This window comes from Plectropomus leopardus, chromosome 9, assembly GCF_026936395.1.
Source record: "Plectropomus leopardus strain MGB_pleo_1.0 chromosome 9, ASM2693639v1, whole genome shotgun sequence".
In the NCBI taxonomy this organism is placed as follows: Eukaryota; Metazoa; Chordata; class Actinopteri; order Perciformes; family Serranidae; genus Plectropomus; species Plectropomus leopardus.
The window spans coordinates 11,033,170-11,053,348 of record NC_142184.1 but is presented as its reverse complement, the minus strand read 5'-3'; the positions used below and the strand labels follow the sequence as shown (position 1 = coordinate 11,053,348).

The 20,179-nt window shown below is 38.0% G+C and overlaps 2 protein-coding genes across 3 annotated transcripts in view; one reads left to right on the top strand and one right to left on the bottom strand.

Moving 5' to 3' along the window:
* The window catches only part of bltp3a (bridge-like lipid transfer protein family member 3A), a 34,153-nt gene extending 22,510 nt beyond the window's left edge, over window positions 1-11,643 (bottom strand). The window contains exons 1-2 of one of the 2 annotated variants that reach the window (XM_088081963.1): window positions 11,508-11,643; window positions 560-722 (exon numbers count right to left, since the gene is read on the bottom strand). In XM_088081963.1, coding sequence (XP_087938089.1) covers window positions 560-622 — 63 coding nt within the window. In that variant the 5' untranslated portion in view covers window positions 623-722; window positions 11,508-11,643. Of the gene's footprint in view, window positions 1-559; window positions 723-4,446; window positions 4,689-11,507 lie in introns of those variants that run through there. The other variant, XM_042491432.2, reaches the window with a different exon arrangement.
* Window positions 8,773-17,827, top strand: LOC121946996 (protein ILRUN-like). Its single transcript, XM_042491852.2, has 5 exons — window positions 8,773-9,027; window positions 11,535-11,689; window positions 11,807-12,004; window positions 13,261-13,586; window positions 15,319-17,827. The coding sequence occupies exons 1-5, from the start codon at window positions 8,864-8,866 to the stop codon at window positions 15,352-15,354; spliced, it is 879 nt and encodes a 292-aa protein (XP_042347786.1). The 5' UTR covers window positions 8,773-8,863; the 3' UTR covers window positions 15,355-17,827.
* Window positions 17,828-20,179: the final 2,352 nt, after the last annotated feature.

Below are 20,179 nucleotides of genomic sequence, written 5' to 3'. Positions count from 1 at the left end.
CCCTTTGAAATGAAACTCAAGGAGAAATTGACGTTCGAGAGGTTAAAATATTTATGTAATGTGTGACAAATAACTCAACAACAACATTAACATAATTACCAGATTTCAATTTCAAACAAACTGTCTTAAACATGCTGTATTATTGGGATTATCTGGAAACAAAAATGAATCGTCCTGACAGCTCAAAGCACCCCAGCCAGTTTATCTCAGGATCACTGTAGCCTCTGGCCTTTACTGTCCGTCTGAATCATGGCCTGCCTCTCTGTTACCAATAACCCGCTCTGGTCTGAGGGATCACAACGTTCTCAGCTGCAGTGCGTATCTCTGTGGTACTGCCACTGCTCATTTCCACTGCGACGATGTGCACTCTGAATTTCAAAAAGCTCTATGATATTAATAAGCAGAAAACCCTTCTTTGTTTTGAAAATGAAGTGTGAGTCAATCACCAAGATGACATGAATTATGCTGCTTTTCTGCTCCAATAGGCTTCTTAGAAAAGGGAAACAACCTCACCTGTCAGACCAGCTACACAATCAGGTTTGACTAGTCGGTAACGTACCCTGATGGCGGCTTTGTTGCAGTAGACCCGGGTGACAGCCAGCCATGTCGGCAGGTCAAGCATGTTCTGCAGAACCTCTTCATCGAGCTCGAGGTTGGACAGCTGCCCCTCCCCTTTCAGCGTACTCAGATTGATTTTGTCCGGGGACAGATTCTTGGTGAACCTAAGGAAGGGAGACCAGGTAAAAACAGTGAATATGATGGAGGTTCATAGATTTTTAGTAAAGGGAAACACCTGGCATCACCAGCAAACGTCACTGATGATCTGAGAGACAGAAATACACAAAATTCAATTATGCAGCTTGGCCAAGATGTTTTAAAAGTAGTGCAACTGAATGAGTCATCCTGAGAAACTGTAGCAGCCTCCTTACTAGAGCCACATGGCTGTGCTCCCATCGAGGTTAACCTCACTGCTAAAGTAGTGAGCTCCGACAGCCAGGAATGGGCTTCAAACCCACACAGGGTGAATATAGCAGCAATCGGAGTAAATCAATTTGTTAAGTATTTTAATTTCACATGACTGAACACTGTTCTGACAAATCCCCATGACATTTCAGATATGAGCCGAGAGACACTGTTAAAAAAGAAGCAGATTAAATGTCAAGCAAGACAGCTAAAGAGAGCTGCTCACAGTTGGTTAATGATATTAATTAAACTAATGAGACGACATGTGAATGTGGTCCAAGTTGTCAAAACATGTGACACTGTTTTGGCCTTAAACCATGCTGAACCTGATAAGCTTGATAAGCCAGCTTCCCGTTGACATTGAGCAACAAAATAACAGCTCAACACTTCTTATATTGTGAAGAAAACCTGGGCCATTGTTTTCTCAAAATGAACATTTCATATTAACTCCCACACTCCTAAACGGCCTTTAATGAGTCACGCCTAACATGCTGAGCTAGTTCACATGTCCAAAAATACCAAAACAGCTATGACTTGATTGTACAGTGCCGTGCATTTTAATACTTTTGTCTTCTGGATTGATGGAATATAAAATGGTGTTTTGCTGGTAGACCTAAATTGGAGTAATGACTACTGAATAGTGGTGCTATTATTTATAAAAACAGCAAAATGGGGTAATTACTCAGATTAGCATGGTTCAAAGAGTGCAGAAATCCCAGAGCTTATCAGACACAAGAAAGAAGTCATTGTACAATCTTTTCCAAACGCACAACTGTTTGGTTTTACAATTAAAGAATACCACAATCGTTGTAAGACGATTAACATAAAAAGAGTCACCCTTGAAGTGGTCAAATTCAATCCAACAATCGCTCAGTGGTTTAAGAAGTCTATTGTATGCAAGTTTCGTTTTATGCTGCTCAGTTTGTTCAAGTCTGTTTGTCATTTCAACAGAGTTAACAAAACGTCGTTTATCATGGCCCAAGGTGCTTACACAAAATACACAAAATACAAAGGAGTCACAAACATCAAACACACTAGGGAAATAAAGGAAAAGTAAAATAACAAATGAAAAGAGGAGAGTAAAACAGAGAGATTATCTCCAAATGTGGTTTTGGCAGTCAACACCTTGAGCAACATAACAGTAATTGCGAATATATGATAAATATAAATACAGCTGGACAACTGAATAATAAAAACTATAAGAAAGTCGATAATATAAATAATGCTGAGCTAGCAGCAGGATAAATAGCTGTTAAAAATTGTATATATACAGCAAAACATACTGCTGCTATGAACTTCCATGTAAAGATTCAAGCTATTAACACGAACGCAATACAAGTCGGTCTGGTTCAACACTGATGATATGATCTTGTCCTCATCTTGCCGGGCTTAAAATAACCATAAGAATACTGCTACACTGAGTCAGATACTTCAGAGATAACTGAGGAGATGCTTGGATTATAAAACCTCATTCCTATTTGAAAGCAAACTACGGTCAGCAACATTAGCGTGTTGCTTATAAGTCTACCGACCAAGTATGTGTCCACTGTGTCCTATCTGCTGCAAATAATTGTTTTAATTATTCAGTGACAGAGACAACAGAGGGAAGGGTAGTACGAGTCAGTCAAATAGAAAGCTTCTGATTTAGCACACACCTATTGCCCAGAGTCTGACGGTAAACTTTATCCCATTCAGCTGTGGTAAGAGAGGCCTTTTAAACACATTGCTCTCTGACCCAATTTCTTAACAACTGTCAGCAAAAGAAGATTCAAGACGTTTTGACCCAATGAAAACCTTAACTATGAGGCAACACAGCAGGCCCAATGTCTCCTGCAAAAGAACATAGAAGAAGTAAAACCAGGTAAGGAGAAAAGGCTGCAGCCAGCCCTGAAGAGGATACTGAAGGTGACTGGACCGCAGTATTTGTCTGTGCACAGCAGGGTGGCAGACTGGAGAAAATTTACTGAAGGAAGACAGTGATCTGATTAAAACTACAGGAGCTATACTGAGTACTTTGGGACTAAATAAATAAAAACATGTTGGCATCAAGATGTTAAAGCTAAATTATATCCTCCATAACTCTCCCTATGTAGAAAATCTTTCCTTCTTTCTCCCAGAGGAGATGACATTGTTTTAAAAGCTGTACTGAGCAGATAGATGGATAGACAGCTAGATCGATATACTGGTATCAGACACAAAATTTGCTGAAAATTATCTTGAAAGATCTTAAAACCATAAACTTTAAGACTGAATTGTGGACAAATAACCTTTTTCTTAATTATTTGTTCCTGTCCTGAAGTAGGCTTTGTAGGAATATGGATTTTTGAGTGAGCTAGGTAAATCTACATTTCGCCAACCAATAATTGCAAGTATGGAGTAAAAAGATAAGTGGTAGGTTTAAAGACCTGTAACATCAAAAATAGGGACTTTCACACAGGACATATTGACTTATTTTGACAAAATAACATTAAAAGATGGATAAATGAAATAAGAAAAAAAATTGTTTGTGGCAGTTAAGACCGTTAAGACATTTTAAGGCCTAATATTTATAAAATTAAATTTAGACATTTTAAGGACCTGCAGATGGTAGGTAGGCAGGCAGGTAGATGTGTCCACAGGTATCAGACACTTAAATTTAATGGGGCTTAAGGCAGGTAAGTATAAAGTATGTGTTCCCGTGCAGAAATGGGTTTTATAGGATTATGGTTATTTGAGTAAATTAGGTAAATGTACATTTTCCTAGCAGGCAAGTGCAAGTACACAGTAAAAAGACAGTATTTGGTTCAGTAGTAGGTGCAAAAATTTGTAACATTAGAAATAAGAACTTTTGTGCAGGAGAGGTTGACTTGTTTTGACAAATTTAATCAAAACATGAATGAATTATATTATAAAAGAAAACATGTATTGCAGTTAAGATGTCATATTCAGATTTAAAACTATTTAATGACCTTTACGCCCTGATATTTATAAACTGAATTCTCACCACATAGATAAGATAGATTAGATAAATAGATAGATAAATAGATAGATAGGCAGACAGTGTTTACTGGGATGAACAGATGCCAAACCAGACTGTGCTTTCTAAAATTAAGTATTTAAGATATTTGGGGCCCCAAACCACTGACTGACTTAAAAACGACGAAAGTTAGCAGTGAGATACAGTTATTGAAGGTCTTAGGCCCTTTGAATCAAACATATTGTCTTTCTAAATCAAGTATTAAAGGCAGTCTGAAGCATATAACAGTATTATGGTATTCAGGTTGAACTGGTTTGCTGCGTTCACTGTCGCTGTCTGCTCTCCTAACGTTATTCTCGTGTTGCTGTTTAAGCTAGTTGTTGTTAAAGTGGAAATCAATGTAGCTAGCTTACATGATAGATAGCAGATACTAGCGAACCAGCGTTTGCGGTGTTGAAGGCAATAACGGTAAACTCATCCTCCAGCCGGGCTAACCGGCTAACACAAAGCCCAGAGATGACTCTTACCTTGACAAATGTTTCAAAATTTGCTTTTTTATAATCCCGGCCATGTCTGTTAGCGTCGTACCGCGACAGCAGATCCCCCTCTGAATTAAACATATAGGCTACTAGCTTCCAGGCACCTCTCTGCTCTCCACAGCCCGAGCTGTGTGCATCTTTTTAGCCGCTGCTGGCACTGCACAGCCTAGCTGCTGCTACCTCGCGAAACACCGGACACACACTGACCCCCCCGTCACATAGACACACACACACAAACACACATACACACACATACAAACACGCGAGACTCAATAACACAACTGCGACACCATGGCGCCATCTGCTGGATGGTGAGGGGAGTACAGGTGGGTGGCAGTGCGGGGAATATTTAACCCTCTGAAAACGTACCTATTTTGGGGTGTTTAAACTCACACAGTAAATTATCAATTATTATGCAATATTTAAAAAAAAAAAAAATAGCCAGGACCCTAAGGAAACCAATAGCACTGTTTATATTACATGTTTATTTACAGCTTAATACCACAAGTGCAATTTCACTTTCACCCATGCAACTGTGAACATTCTTTATTTAACTGTTGAGTTTCTCAGCGTTGTAAATACTGTATATATTGTTTGTTTATGTCGTCCTCTGTGCTTATTTCCTTCATCTTCATCCTGCACGTTTTTGTACTGATTTATTAATATAGTTTATTTTGCACAGTCTTTGCTATCTCTTTGCTGCTGCAATGTTGGAAATTTCCCCACTGTGGGACTAATAAAGGATTATCTTATCTTATCTTATCTTATCTTATCTTATCTTATCTTATTGTTTTATGACTTTCTGGAGGCCATGTGGAGTCCTTTTTTCCTGCATGGTTCAGCTCCATAAATTATGGTTCGCTGTTGCTTTAAGGTAATGTGCCCAAAACTGTACGCCCAAAAATATTTAATTATTTGCTAATTTCTTTGAATTAGGTTTACTACTTGTATTTTGTGACAAAAAAATATTACAAACATTTTTTAACAACTGGCATCATAAGGCGTACCATAGAGGGTTAATTACAGTCAAAATAAAAATACATGTTTACATAATGGTTGTAGTATTTTCAACTCAGTACTCCACTATGTCTGTTTAAATTTTGGAAGCCTAACCAGGGACGGGGGTTGCAAATTAGCCTTGGCTAGAAACCTGTATGCATAGCATCTACCTTATATTTCTTAGGATGCAATGTTTCGTGCATTTGTCCCTGTCAAATTAATATGTAAATAAACATGCTGTGCATTTGTGGCAGTGCAGAGATGGTTGTGTGTTAATAACTCAAATAAATCAGGTACTCTGGGTGTACTGTAGATAATATATTCTATGTTTCAAGTTCCAAGCTTTCATCTCTTTCATCTCTGTGCAGTGAAATGCTTTGATCTAGTTTCATATGGTGAAATGCAACCAAGTGTGTTTATTCAAGTACTGGACTAAAGAACAAATCTGTGGTACTTATACTTTCCTTGAGTATTTTCTTTTTATGCCACTTTATACTTTTATTTCACAACATTTCAGAGGGAAGTATTGTACTTTTTCCTTCACTGCATATATTGATTGACTTAGTTACTAGTTACTTTACAAATGAAGTAAAATAACAACAACAACAACAACAACAACAACAACAACAACAACAACAACAACAACAACAACAATATAAGTTTGTAAATTATGTTTTGTTATAAATTAGTCCGACAGTATATAAAAGTACAGGTGTAAACCATTATTATTATATTATCATCATTGTTATTATTATCAACAATTAAGATTTTTTTCTAATAATTGGGGTTTTGGAGTGTTTTTTTGTTTTGTTTTCTTTCCTTTTTTTGTTTAGGGTTTACTACATTGGGTACTTTTACTTTTTAATACTTAGGGTGCATTTTCCTCTGTCTGTTTCCTCTGTTAGTTTAGGTGCTACTTTTGGCTTTCTGTTGTTGTATTGCTGTCTATATATCCCATTTCTGCTTTGGTTACTTTGTGAACTCTGTTTTTGAGGATGCTATATGAATAAAGTCATTATCATTATTATTATTATTATTTCCCATTGCAAGTAGGCCAGAGCCATATACATGGCTCATAAAAGTAGCCTACACCTTTCTGTTTTCTTCTTCAACATCACAGACGACAAACAAGGCAGGTGAAAATGTTAGAGAGGTTACATCTTTTTTTATTTCACTTACTTTTTTAGTCTCTCTCTCTCTCTCTCTCTCTCTCAAACTCTGTGCCAACTAAATTTTTAACAATGTTGGAGTGCTGCTTGAACTGAGACAGACGGTATTTTCTGGCAGCCTGTCATTGTGTAGCACCAACAAAGGAGCTAAAATTAGCTCGTCCACAGGGGTGTTGTATTACCATCACTGCTGATCAGAGCTGGAGCCAATAAATACCTGTGACATTTGACCTGGGAGTGCCCATAGTAACCTTTACATTAAATACAAAAGCCAGATGTTAGTCAGTGTTAGTGAGGGTTTTTTGCCTATTGGGAAAGGGGCTTAAGAGTACTGGTTGTTTACTGGGTCTCTGTACAACTGTAGTGGAACTGCCACCTTCCCATTAAGCACATCACCGTGTTTGATGGGAACTTGGAAGAAAACAGGGGCCCAAGAGGAATTTTGCCTCCGGGCCCCCAAACAGGTTTATCTGGCCATCTACAGTAGAAAACACATACAACTCTGCTCATTTTACACTGTAGAAATACAACATTGCTAAGAAAACAATTTGCTAGGGGCTAATGGCAGAAATTTCCCAATCTTTTTATGGTAATTTTCACAATTAATAATGATAATGTTGATATATTATTTGATATTATTGATGTGTTATTTTGTTTCGGTTTAGTCTTACATTTAATTACACATTATTACTCATAATTATCAGTTGTGTTATGTATCAAAGTAATAATATTTTGCTCTAGTACTTTTCGCAGAATATCTGTACTTGAGTTTAGTTTTTCTGTCAACTTTTACTCCACTACATTTTCTGAGTAAAATGTATACCTCCACTCCACTACATATCCCCCAGGAAGTTTAGATACTTACTACAAAAATGGAAGGAAGGTAAGAGGGGACTTGTTCTTTAAAGTCTTTACATTGTAAAAAAAAAAAAGTAATATTTAAAAAATAATCATATTTACATTAATATTTAAAATATGCCCCCCCCCCACACACACACACACACACTCTAATCCACAATAAAAATTGAGTGATTCAAGTGGGGATTTTGTACTTTTAGTAAGTATCAGAGTATATAAAACAGCATCTAAATGGAGTTGTTTATCAAAAAAGTGCCAGTGGAGGATCCCCTGCACCACCCCCAACAGAGGTCCTAGCAAAAGCCCTAATGTCCTAAAAATCCTATAAATGTCTGAAATTCCTATAAATGTCCTGTAATCTTAGAAATGTCCTAAAATCCTAGAAGCATCCTAAAATCCTACAATCGTCTTAAAATCCTAAAAACGTCCTAAAATCCTCGAAATATCCAAAATTCCTAGAAATGTCCAAAATTAGAGATGTCCTAAAATCCACAGAAATCTTTTTAATTCCTGGACACATCCTAAAGTCCTAGAAATGTCCTAAAATCTTGGAAACATGCATGGGGCTGCTGCTGCTGTTGAATAGCCCTGCTTTAAGACTTATACTCAGGTAGGCCCAATATTCTAATCGGTGAATTTAACTTCTACAAAGGTAATTTTCTGATAAGAAAACTGTACTTTTACTCAAATATTGCTTTCAGGTACTTCATCCACCACTGATAATATGGTGAAATGCAACCAAGTGTATTTATTCAAGTACTGGGCTAAAGAACAAATCTGTGGTACTTATACCTTCCTTGAGTATTTTCTTTTTATGCCACTTTATACTTTTATTTCACAACATTTCAGAGGGAAGTATTGTACTTTTTCCCTCACTGCATATATTGATTGACTTAGTTACTAGTTACTTTACAAATGAAGTAAAATAACAACAACAACAACAACAACAACAACAATATAAGTTTGTAAATTATGTTTTGTTATAAATTAGTCCAACAGTATATAAAAGTACAGGTGTATACCATTATTATTATATTATCATCATTGTTGTATCAACCATTAAGATTTCTTTCTAATAATTGGGGTTTTGGGGTGTTTTTTTGTTTTCTTTTCTTTCCTTTTTTTGTTTAGGGTTTACTACATTGACTACTACACCACTGATAATATAGCCTGCACCTAGGGGAATATATAAATATATATTTCAAGCAGAGCTCAGTGTTTTCTTCTCTCCTGCAGGCCTGTGGCTCAGAGGCTGTTGAGGAACAAAACAGAATCATGTGACATGCGCACTCGGCCCTGTTGTTGAGTTTGTTATGACAAGTCGAGGCCTCGGACTAAATTAGGAGCGAAGCCCCAGTCTCTGTCCGGGCAAATCCGCGATGGAGGGCATGGACCTGGACCTGGACCTGGACCAGGAGCTCATGCAGAAATTCAGCTGCATGGGCACAACAGACAAAGACATCCTTATATCGGAATTTCAGAGGCTGCTCGGGTTTCAGTTAAACCCCGCCGGATGCGCCTTCTTTCTGGACATGACCAACTGGTGAGCTCGAGGACCCGTCCGGCCTGCTGTGCCGTTAGATAACAGTTACTGTACATTAGCTAGCTTTCTACGTAGCGGTTCTCGTTGTTCAGAATATATTTTATCGGTTAAAAAAGGGGAAGAAACCACGGAGGTGTTATCCTTAATTGTGACAGGGATAGCGTTTACGTTAGGTATGTAAAACGTGGGTACAATGACAGCTAACGACGTTGTAGTAACGTAACTAGCGTTAGCTGAGTCACCGTGTCTCCGACTTTTGATTGCCTGTCAGGGACAGCGTAAGGTAGCTTAGCCATTGCTGTAATAAAATGCCTATGAAGATGAATAAACCGTAGTTGACATGAATTCGCATCGAAGCGGGAGTGTTATATGAATGAAAATACATTAACATCGTGTTTGTTAATGTTTTTTTGTGATTCTTAAGGCTGCTGACCGGAGTTGTCGGCTGGTCACCACTTTCGTGCAAAGCTAACGTTACGTGGCGAGTCATTTAATTGACGTGTTAAGTAAAAGTTTATTATTAGTTTATGTAAACTGCCTATTGTTTTAGTACTGTACTGTATTAGACACCCGTCACTTTTACGTTATCGTCAGCCAAGTTAAAACATTGACGTTATGTCTGTCACTGCTTCATGGCTTCAGTTAATTACGTAACCTTCCGACCGTGTCAGAGCTCACTGTGGTTGTGCAAGCCTGGTGACTATTTACCTCACTGTGCCAGTACAAAATGTATTAATATATATTTTTACATGCACTGAGAATACTTCTCCAACATTGCATATTTGACGGGGTGTATGGCTTTAAATTATGTCTTCCGGTGACATATTTAGAAAATGAAACCGTGAAGGAATGTGTCAGGAACATAAAGGTCATATTGAAGGCTTCCCCCTTAAATTAATCGTTCTGCGCATATGCAGGATTAAGCCAATGCAGGTCCGTGGCAGATAACAGAATCCACGGGCAGTGTAGGCTGTAGTAGTAACACGTGATGCCGTGTAATAGCTGCTCTGCAACGGGCTTTCTAAAAATAAAAACTGCTGGTTTATGGATGACCAGCGTGTCACGGGAAGCACCCATTCGCAGTCTCTCAGAGTCTGCAGATATCTCAGTTGTTTGCCACATTATATGCATAAGAAGCAGCCACAAAAATGCAACAAAGTGGTGTTATTACCAGTTAATCACTGAAGTACAAACAAGCCTCTCTTTTGTAGAATAAATGTGTTTTTGTGAGGGATACAGGTTTACACCACAGGGTTTTAGTAGCAAGATACTTCTATAATTGGACTAACAAGTGCTTATTATGCTTATTATTACTAAGGTTCACAAAATTCACAGTTTGGTTCAATATGGTATAGCGGTGTCAAGTTATGATATGTTTTTCATACAGCAAAAAAGTAAAGCAAGAAATCCCAGAGAAATTTGTGAGTTTTTTTATGAAATGATTTTATTCATGTATTTATTTAAACTAACATAAGCTTTTTCAAAATCTTTTTATTTATTTTTTACTTTGTACTACGATGGAGCTTTGACTGTTTGTTCTATTAGCAGCATATTGAACAAAAACAGCTTCTTATTAAAAGTAAAATTTAATATTGTAGTTCTTAACAAATACAAACAAAAGAAGCAATTCTGTTTCTAAAATAAGAGAGAAATTTCCTTCTTTTTTAAAAAAAAAAAATCAGTGTATTAAAATTTGTTCCTGTGGTTTTCATATTCATTTTATGAATATTTTGTTTGCATTGCACAATTACAACCTTTTAAGACTTATGGGATATGTTTATGGCTGACACAACTGATGTTGTTTGTCTCTTGTCTGTAAATTGTATGTGTGTGTGTCTCCTTTGGCTTGAGGAAGTTGTAGCTGACTTTTTTTTTACACTGTTTCTTACATTTATAGACCAAATTAATTCATTAAAAATGTATCAGCAGGTCAATAATAATGAAAATAACCAGGTTGCGACTCTAGATATGATGATATTTAAACGTCCAGTATGTAGGATTTAGAACCATCTATTGGCAGAAATGGTGTATACATAACTGTTTTCATTAGTTTAAAATTGCTTGATATTAAGAGACGTGTTAGTCATGAATAAATGAGCTGTTTATATCTACATACAGAGCGTGTCCTCTTCCATGGAGTCTGCCATTATGTTTTTACGGTATCACAGAACAGTAAAATCAAACACTGGCTCTAGATAGGACCATTCATTTTTTCCCATCTGCCACCGAAGTTCTCCTACATGCTTGCCACATTTCTGTAACCTCACTGCTAAGTGCCACTAAATCCTACACACTAGTCCTTAAATGCTCTAAAATCTGATTTCTTTTTTGATGAAAATGTTAGCATGTTGGTGGTACAAAGGCCAGCTAGGAAAGGGGACAGTACTTAAGCCCCATATTTGGTCTATGTTTATTTATAGCTGCGCAAACAGCTGGTGAATCGTCACAAAATATAACAAATATAAATCTGTATAGATCACCTGGATTTCTGTCTTCTGTTGTCCCAGGAATTTACAAGCAGCCATCGGAGCCTACTACGACTTTGAGAGTCCCAACATCAGTGCACCATGCATGTCCTTCGTGAAGGATGTGACGATCGGTGAGGGCGAATCAGTTCCTCCGGACACACCTTTCACAAAGACCTGGAGAGTACAGAACACAGGTAAGTCTGCTGGAATAATTAAATAGATCACAAAGCTTTCAACACATCTTGTAATAACTAAACTAATAACACTCACATGTTATGCGGAGTTCAGCGTATTTTCTGTGTGTCTTCCAGGTGCAGAGTCATGGCCTCCTGGGGTTTGTCTGAAGTACGTCGGAGGAGATCAGTTTGGTCATGTAAACATGGTGATGGTGCGGTCTTTAGACCCTCAGGAAATGGCTGATGTTAGCGTGCAGATGCAGAGCCCTGCGTCTCCTGGCATGTACCAGGGCCAGTGGAGAATGTGCACAGCCACCGGACTTTACTATGGAGGTGAGGACAGCAAGCGTCACACTGCAAACAAAACAGGAATTGTTGTTTTTCAATACATATCAGTGGTGTAGTGGAGGGTATACACAGATATACGAGGCATATCCAGACCTTATTCTGGCTGGTTACAATCTACCCACCTATAAGCCAAAAAGGCACTAGAGTATATAGGAAAGTATACACACTAATGCCTTGATAACCTACCCATCTCCCTAGTAGTACACCCCCCTCATCAGCTAATAATAATAATAATAATAATAATACATTTTATTTAATATGTGTCTTTCAAAACACCCAAAGCAGACAAGAAAAAGAAATCATGCCAGTAAGTTAAAAACATACAGAACAAGACACATACCAACAGTAAAACCTTAAGCAAGCTCATTACACCACTGATACATATGCTGATACTTATACTCAAGAATAGACAGAAAATAGCAACTGTTTCGATAATTAATCTATTTAGTCATTTTTTCAGCAAAAATTCAAAACATTTGCAACTTCTCAAATATGAGGATTTGCTTTTTTTTGCATCATTGTAAACAATATTTTTTGGGATTTTGGACTTATGGACAGACAGATTGAGCTATTGAAGGTGTCACGTTGCGCTTTTATTACATTATTACAGAGTACAAGAATAATCAGCAGTTTAATAATCAAATCATTTTTGAACTGAGTTGCTGATATGCAGATAAACAGCAAGGTATCGTAGTGAGCAACAGGATGCAATAGTTGTTACTTAAGATAAAGTGCTAGATGTCTGGTATGTGTCTCCTTCAGTGAAAACTATTTAAAGATTGAATAGCCATTCTGTTTCAACACACACATATTAAATTAAGAGTCATTCATTTAATTGATTTATGTCCTCCTGCAAATTCAGCATGTGTGATGGATCTCTATAGGAAGTCCTTCAAGACTTCCCTACTTACAAATTAAGCAGCAGAGGGATACTCCATTAAAATAATACTCGGGCTTAATATTTCATTTAGGTGTTCATAACGATAATTCTTAACACAATCAGTTGCCTGGTGGAGGAAAGAATAGCAGACCTGGAGCACTTTAAATCTTGGAGGATATGGTGGGTGTGTGGTCCAGATTTAATTTACACAACCTTAATGTTTCAGAGGATAATTTGCATTTTCAGACTGGTTAATATAATCTTTTTGGTCATTTTAACCTTACACATAAGCACAAGTTGGAGCACAGAACAGTGTTAGTGGCTTTGTATATTTTGACATACTGTGTCTTTATTTTGACAGATGTCATTTGGGTGATCCTGAGTGTGGAGGTTGGAGGCCTCCTTGGCGTCACACAGCAGCTTTCCTCCTTCCAGGCAGAGTTCAACACCCAGCCGCACCGCACCCTGGAAGGAGACTACAACCCCTTCGCCTCACCAGAGAAGAGCAAGTGCCCCAACAGCAACAACAACAGCCTCCAAGATGCCAGCAGTCATCGGGTCGCAGAGGAACATTGGGAGGGAAACCCCAACCAGCTGCAGCAAGATCAGAACGGACTTTCACACAACTCTGTGGATATAGTAGCAAACAGTCTACAAAGCAATCTTTCAGTAGTCTCTTATAACCAGGTAAGACATATGAGAGGGCAGATTTAGTGCAGAGCAGTTTTCGGCAAACAAGACAAATAATCTAAAGTGCATGGTCAAAAGTGCATGCCATAAATGCATATAGGACGTGTCCAACTCCACTTTTGCAAGTTAAATGTTGCATAATCTGGGCACAAAGTAAGGCACAAGGGGCAAACGTGTAAGTCCCATTATTCATCAGAGGTGTGTTATCAGTGTAAAATGAATTGAACCAATCAGAGGGTCATCTCCCATTCCCTTTAAAAGCCAGCTGCGCCTGCAGCTGCCACTCTGCTATTTGCATGGTGAATTCAGTAAATTAGACAAGTGAGCTGTGTTCTGCCAAGTGTAATGGAGTAAGAGCATCTTAAACTGTAAAACTAAAAAAACAGAAGTTATAAACTTGACAGATGAACATAATTAAACTTAGTTTCTGAAATAATCAATGAAGTTACACTGTCTCTTGAGTGTAAATGTGCACAACATCTCTCTCAATGGGGATTTGGACTGCAGCTTTACTCTGCTGTCTGCTATTTTGGAGAATTAATGATGCATTATTTCACTGGCCTTCAACCCATCCATGCATCCCTGTATCTAAAACAGAACGCACAAGCAATGTAAATTCACCTATGTAGGTGCATCTTGCTATCTGAATAATGCATCCTTTAAATATCAGTAAAATACTGTGCCATTATGGCTTTAGACCAGGTTTGTGTTGGTCAATGGCACACTTGCTTTCTGCTGTCTCACAGTAGCAACATGACCAACAATGCACCTGACCACACCTCATCTTAAGACCCACAGCCCCAGTGCGAGTTCATGTGCTACTTACACAACATCAGCACTGGCTGTGAAAATGACAACTGCATCATTTGGAAACTAGCAGTGACAGTTGCATTGCGATGTACATCGCTTTGTGCAGATTGTAAGATCAGGCCTAAGAGTCTAAAGCCACACTTGAGGTTTTTGAAGATGTAACTGGACACAGCGGTGATTCGAGCAAGATGCTAAATTGTTGATGTTTTTGTGGGCAATTTTTACAACTTCAGTTTTCCAGTTAACTAAACTAAACTAAACTAAACTAAACAAAAACAAAAACAGCAGGCTCATGGGATTTTTATTAACTTTGCAGGTGTTTGGTCACAACCTGCCAATGTGGCCTAAAAACACCTAAAAATGTATAAATACAGTTGAGACCATCAGCATTAGTGCTGTCATAGATGTCTGTACATTAAGGCAATGAGTTAAAGCACCCTCATTCAGACAGTGAGGTAGATCAGGTCTGGATTAAAGCAGTGTTCCAGTGAACAGGCTTACAGTCAGGCATGAGAAGGAGGTCCGAACAAGGGAACGCATCCAGCGTGGTGAGGCCAGCAGCAGGTCAAACACAGGTGGCAGCTAAACAGGCGCAGAGGGCTGTAACAGAAAATCACAACATAACAAACTGGCAAAGGGAACAGTGAGCTGATTACATATACTGACAGACTGATGAGATAATGAGAGGCAGGTGGCAACGATTTGGAAGTCTGAGGGCATCTGGTGGACAGGTGGAGAATGGCAGATCTGGAAAATTACTCAAAAATGCACGGGGCCCTGGGGGAAGTCGAGGCAGGGACAAACTGTGCAAAATAGAAACGAGCGCTGTTGTGAAAAACTGAGCTGTAATTTAGCTTTCCGAACTTATTCCACACTGCACTCTAAAGTCTTTGTCTTTAACGATTTCTCTTCTCTGCAGGGTATACAGGAGCCCTATCCTTTTGGGCACTCTTAAATCATGGGACTTGTCACAGTGAAGCAGCACTAAACCTCTAGAGTCTGTCACACCAATAAGAGAAAGAAGAGGCTTTATCAGTAGCTGGCTGAGAGTGTGGAGATTCAAAAACACTTTTATGCAAAGTCCAGCTACACTTTGACAAAACCAGAGGCCAACGCTCCCAACGTGCAGCTCAACCAACATCCCACAACCCACTGTATGCACGTGTGAATGCTAAGTTAAAAATGAGTGCTATGAGTCTTTTGAGTGATAACTTTTTTCCAGACTTTTTTTTTTTAGTTGTCAGAGTGCAAATGAAACAATGACAGGAGTGTGTATTTGTGAAACTGTGTGCGTATACGTGTGTGCATTGTGCAACCTGAAAGAGAGACTTTGGAGGAAAAGCCATTTATTTTGCCAACTGATTCTCCGGTTTCTGCTCTGACTCTTGGTATATTGATGGGATTGATCCCTGTGGCTAAATCTAATAATACGGGCATCTCTGAACAGATCACTGGATGTCAGTATTAAGTTTTATCTTAATTTTTGAAGGTATGCTGTGCAGGATTGTCGGTCACTGTTTTTAAACGCACTCACCAGCTAACATAAAAGTAAGCCAACCCTAGAATTACTCTCATTTGGCATATTGCCTCGCTATATTGGCGTTATTTTTTTGGCCCCGTACCTCTTGGATGTGTGCTGCTTACTGTTTGGCACCTGGTCGCTACCTTTTACAAAGCTCCAACCTCACCTGAGTGCTGTGGCAGGTACATGTGCTGTAAATGTCCCAAATACAGAAAATTAAGATGAAAAATAAAAATAAAAAATTAAGCTTTATTAAATCCGGAAAGTCCCATTGAGATTGGGATCTCATTTTTAAGAGAGACCCGACAAAGACTTAAAACAAACATTGTACAATATTAATCTTAGTAAATACATAATATATTTAAAAAACACAGGTAAAAGGGGAAGTCACCACACAAGTGTGGCTGAGAAGGATTACTTTGGTATACTTTTTTTTTTTTTTTTTTAAGAAAATCCTGCAAGGTATACCTTTAATTTACACTTTAAAGAGAAGGGGAACAACCAATTTTTTCAGAAAAAAACAACAAACTGAAGCTTATTCAAGATTACTTGTGCATTATGGGCAATAATTTCTATGCTGTCATAACACCTGCAATTTTAAATGTAATGTGACTTTTGTCCACTGGAGGGAGTCAGCCATTACTCTAACAAACACTGAGAAACAGAACTATTTTTGACAGTATAGCTCCTATGATTTGTTCCAGTTTAGTCCTCATCATTGTACAGGAACATGTTTTTGTAAAGAATTTAGAGCCAACAGTTATATAATATTATTCCCTCTGAAGGTTTCTTCCCACACATGAAATACAGTCTCATTGCTGGCACTTTTGTATACACACATCTATAGAAATATAGAATATTAGCAGAATATTCATTATTAGTAATAATGCAGTATTATAGATTTCCCCGATTATTGTCTTAAGCTAAGATTTAGTCTAGTTTTACATGCTTTTATCAAAGTTAAACAAGATAACAGGATTAATGCAAGACTTTGAATTCAAGCCATATGAAGTAAAAACACAATTTCACATCATGAAAACATAAATGTTCTTTGTCAACGTGCTCTGAATTTTCATTTAGAAGCTGTTTTGGGCTTTTTGTCATATTAAGTTGAATGTATTTGATGAATGTAGAAGAGGACAAACATATTAATTCACCCAAAGATTCAAGATTGAATATTTGCATTGATCTGACAGTTTTATTAGTGTAGTTTATGTTCTTAATATTTCCATTACAATAATGCGTACATTATGCCACAGTCAAGTCTACAAATGTTCTTTCTAATCATCGATGAACTTTTTAAACACATTTGAGAATTTAGATTCGATCATTTCTCATTAACTGTACCAGTAAAGTTACACTGACTCATGCTGTCTTCTTTACTTGCACTAACTGGCTGATCTATGCACTGAGTACTGCAGCCTCCTCCACGGCGAGGCCTGTGCATACTTTTCTCCACCACCAAGTACAGTTAAGTCCTAAAGGGTTTATCGACTCTGTGATTTTATCTCGTCATCCGCAGCCAGTGTGTTGAGACCACCTTGTCAGGTAAACAGCCTTGTAACTGAGGCACTAACTGTAAGCCCCAGGGTTACTGAGCTTCAACATGACAACACCAGCCAATAACTACAGCGTGTCACGTGAATCTCTGTGAATTACCTGTGCAAATTGTTAATGTTTCTCTCCGCAGTCAGAGGTATCTGCTGTTAATTCATCATGTGTGTTTAGTTCTCAGTGTAATGTCTCTCTGAGGTTCCCACTGGCCAGATCGCAGAATGAATCAGTTGGCATTAGACTCATACAACAGCACATTTATGAGAGTGAGGAAGTGCAAACAGATGAAAGCTTTTTTTTCCCTGTATGTCTGATGAATGTTTGTATGATTAAATTATCACTGAAAACTGAAGTCTTGGTGCTCTGTTTTTTTGTTTTCCAGGACTGAAAATATCAATAGAGTCAATCTGAAGTTAAAATTTTATACACATGTGGACACCAGCTTTTCTTTTTTTTCCCCCCACGCCGTCAGTGATTTTATGGTCACTGACTTGCAGCAGTTTAACCAAATGTTCTTATACTCTGCTGTGAGCATTTTAAGTATTTACTTTACTAGGGAAACTGTAATTAACAGGGGCCTGGTCAGGCTTTCATGGATTTACAGGGATTTAAAGGCAATTCAAAGTGCTTTACAGGAGCATAGAAATACATAAAACTGGCATAAAGAAAATTGTAAAATTGCATTTAAAAGGCAATAAATAGATATAGTAGGGGAGGAGGGTTCTTCCTCCAGAAGAAAAAAAACATTAAAAGACATTTGTTGTCTATTTTATTGTCTCATGGTTATTATCGTCTTATGTGACTTTATATTTTGTGTATGCTGTATTATTTATACTTTTTAAATATTTTATTTTTCATACTTTTTAAACCTGTTTATGATTTACTCATTATTACTTTATTACTTTTTCTTTACTTATTATTATTTATCTCTATTTGCAAACAGGAAAACTGATTACATCGTTACTGATACTTTGCATTAAAATAACTAAATTTGTTGTTTTTTTCTTTAAAAAGACAGTTATGTCACGCAAAAACAAGCAAACTGTGTATGTTTTAAGTGCTGATTTAAATTAGTTCAAGGACAAAAAAAAGTTTACATTAAGATAAAAAAAACACCAAACAATTAATTTATTAAAACCATTATCGAAAAATGTAACCTGCGCTTGCTCATTGTTTTTCTTCAAACGGCCGAGCCAGATTCCTACATTCAGCAGCTTTCTACCAAACAGTAAAACCCCAACAGACAAACAGACACCGTGTGCAACTAAACCTAAAATAAGCAACAGCACACAATACAAGTGTACTGGTACCTGATGTCAGTGAGTACTCAAAATACTTTCAAAATGATGAGAGTGACGAGGACCGTCTCTTAATTGAGGGGTTACTTGAAGAAAACACGAGCTGCAGTTGAGAGACAGATCATGGCCAGTAGATGTGTCAGATTACAGGTTAGCCTGAAGGTTTACTGGTCAAAAGCAGCATGCAGCTCCTTTAAAATGCATCTCCATCTATAAGGGCTCTTTTGTCTCTGCAACAGCTCTGTCCAGCAGCAGAACCAAACTGCCTGAGGGAGAAACTCTCTCTTGACATTTGCAGAGGTTGACGAAAAAGCTTCAGTGAGTTGAAGGAGTTCATCAACCCAAACTTGAAGAAGTTGTGAGTAGGTTGCTAAAGCGTTATTCTGCGACTCTACTGCTGCACACTCAGCCACCCTCACAAAAGTTCAACCCCAGATCAAAAGCACATATTATTCCTCTTACCTGTAGTGATATCTACCCGTCTAGACTGTTTTGGTGAGTTGCAGAATGTTGGAGATATCGGCCACAGAGATGTCTGCTTTCTCCCGGCCAGTGCCGAGGCCTCGTCTGTCTCCTCTGTTTTTGGTGTAAGTTTGGGCTGAAGTCAAGGTCCTCAGGTGAGGATGTGCTGTATACAGTCAGAAGTCAGACATCTCTCCAGCCGATAACACTTGGCAACTCACACCTAAACAATCCAGATAAATAGCACTAAAGTTAAAAGGAATAATATGTGTTTTTGATTTTGGGTTGAACTTTCCCTTTAAAGATGATCTGTGAGGGTGGTTACGCATGCAGCAGCTCTTTAGAATATTTCAACACCAGCGCACAAACACTACTGTTTAGTTTAAGCAAACATTTGCTCACTCGCGCTTTCTCTTTCTTGTACTCGCTCTGTGTACCAGTTTTTCAACTTTTCCGCTAATAGCTTTCGACCTTTCAAAGCAGCTCCCACCATGACTGTCCTGGGGATGATTTGGTGATATGTTATGGATGTTATGCTCTGGATCTCATGTGTCCTTATATAGCCAGCCTTTCTGGTGTTTTAGGAGTCAAGCTCAGATAAAGCCTTTATAAATACACATAAAAAGTGAGATACTGGATCGTCTTTTCTTCTGTCTTTCAGTTAATTCTGACACGTTATGACAAAAGTTAGCCTCTGTATATCACTCTCCATCTGATCCTCTCCGTTCTACAGATGAAGCCCCCAAAAGGCCCAGTGGTGACTGATGAGTAAAGAGGTTTGGGACAGTTTTATCACCACAGAAATTCACTTTTATCTCTCTGCAAAATGGAAAGCGTCGATTATATGAAAACAGTGTGCTAATCCTCTGACAGTGGAATAACTAAACAGAGAGTTTTAGTCGAGTGTAAGACTTCATAAAGTGCAAATTCCCCTTTTCTGAGTA

Bases quoted from the DNA above. Each gene is read 5' to 3' on its own strand.
- LOC121946996 (XM_042491852.2), top strand. From the start codon at position 8,864: ATGGAGGGCATGGACCTGGACCTGGACCTGGACCAGGAGCTCATGCAG. The intron at 9,028-11,534 runs GTGAGCTCGAGG...CTGTTGTCCCAG, and splicing joins TTTCTGGACATGACCAACTG to GAATTTACAAGCAGCCATCG. The intron at 11,690-11,806 runs GTAAGTCTGCTG...TGTGTCTTCCAG, and splicing joins CTGGAGAGTACAGAACACAG to GTGCAGAGTCATGGCCTCCT.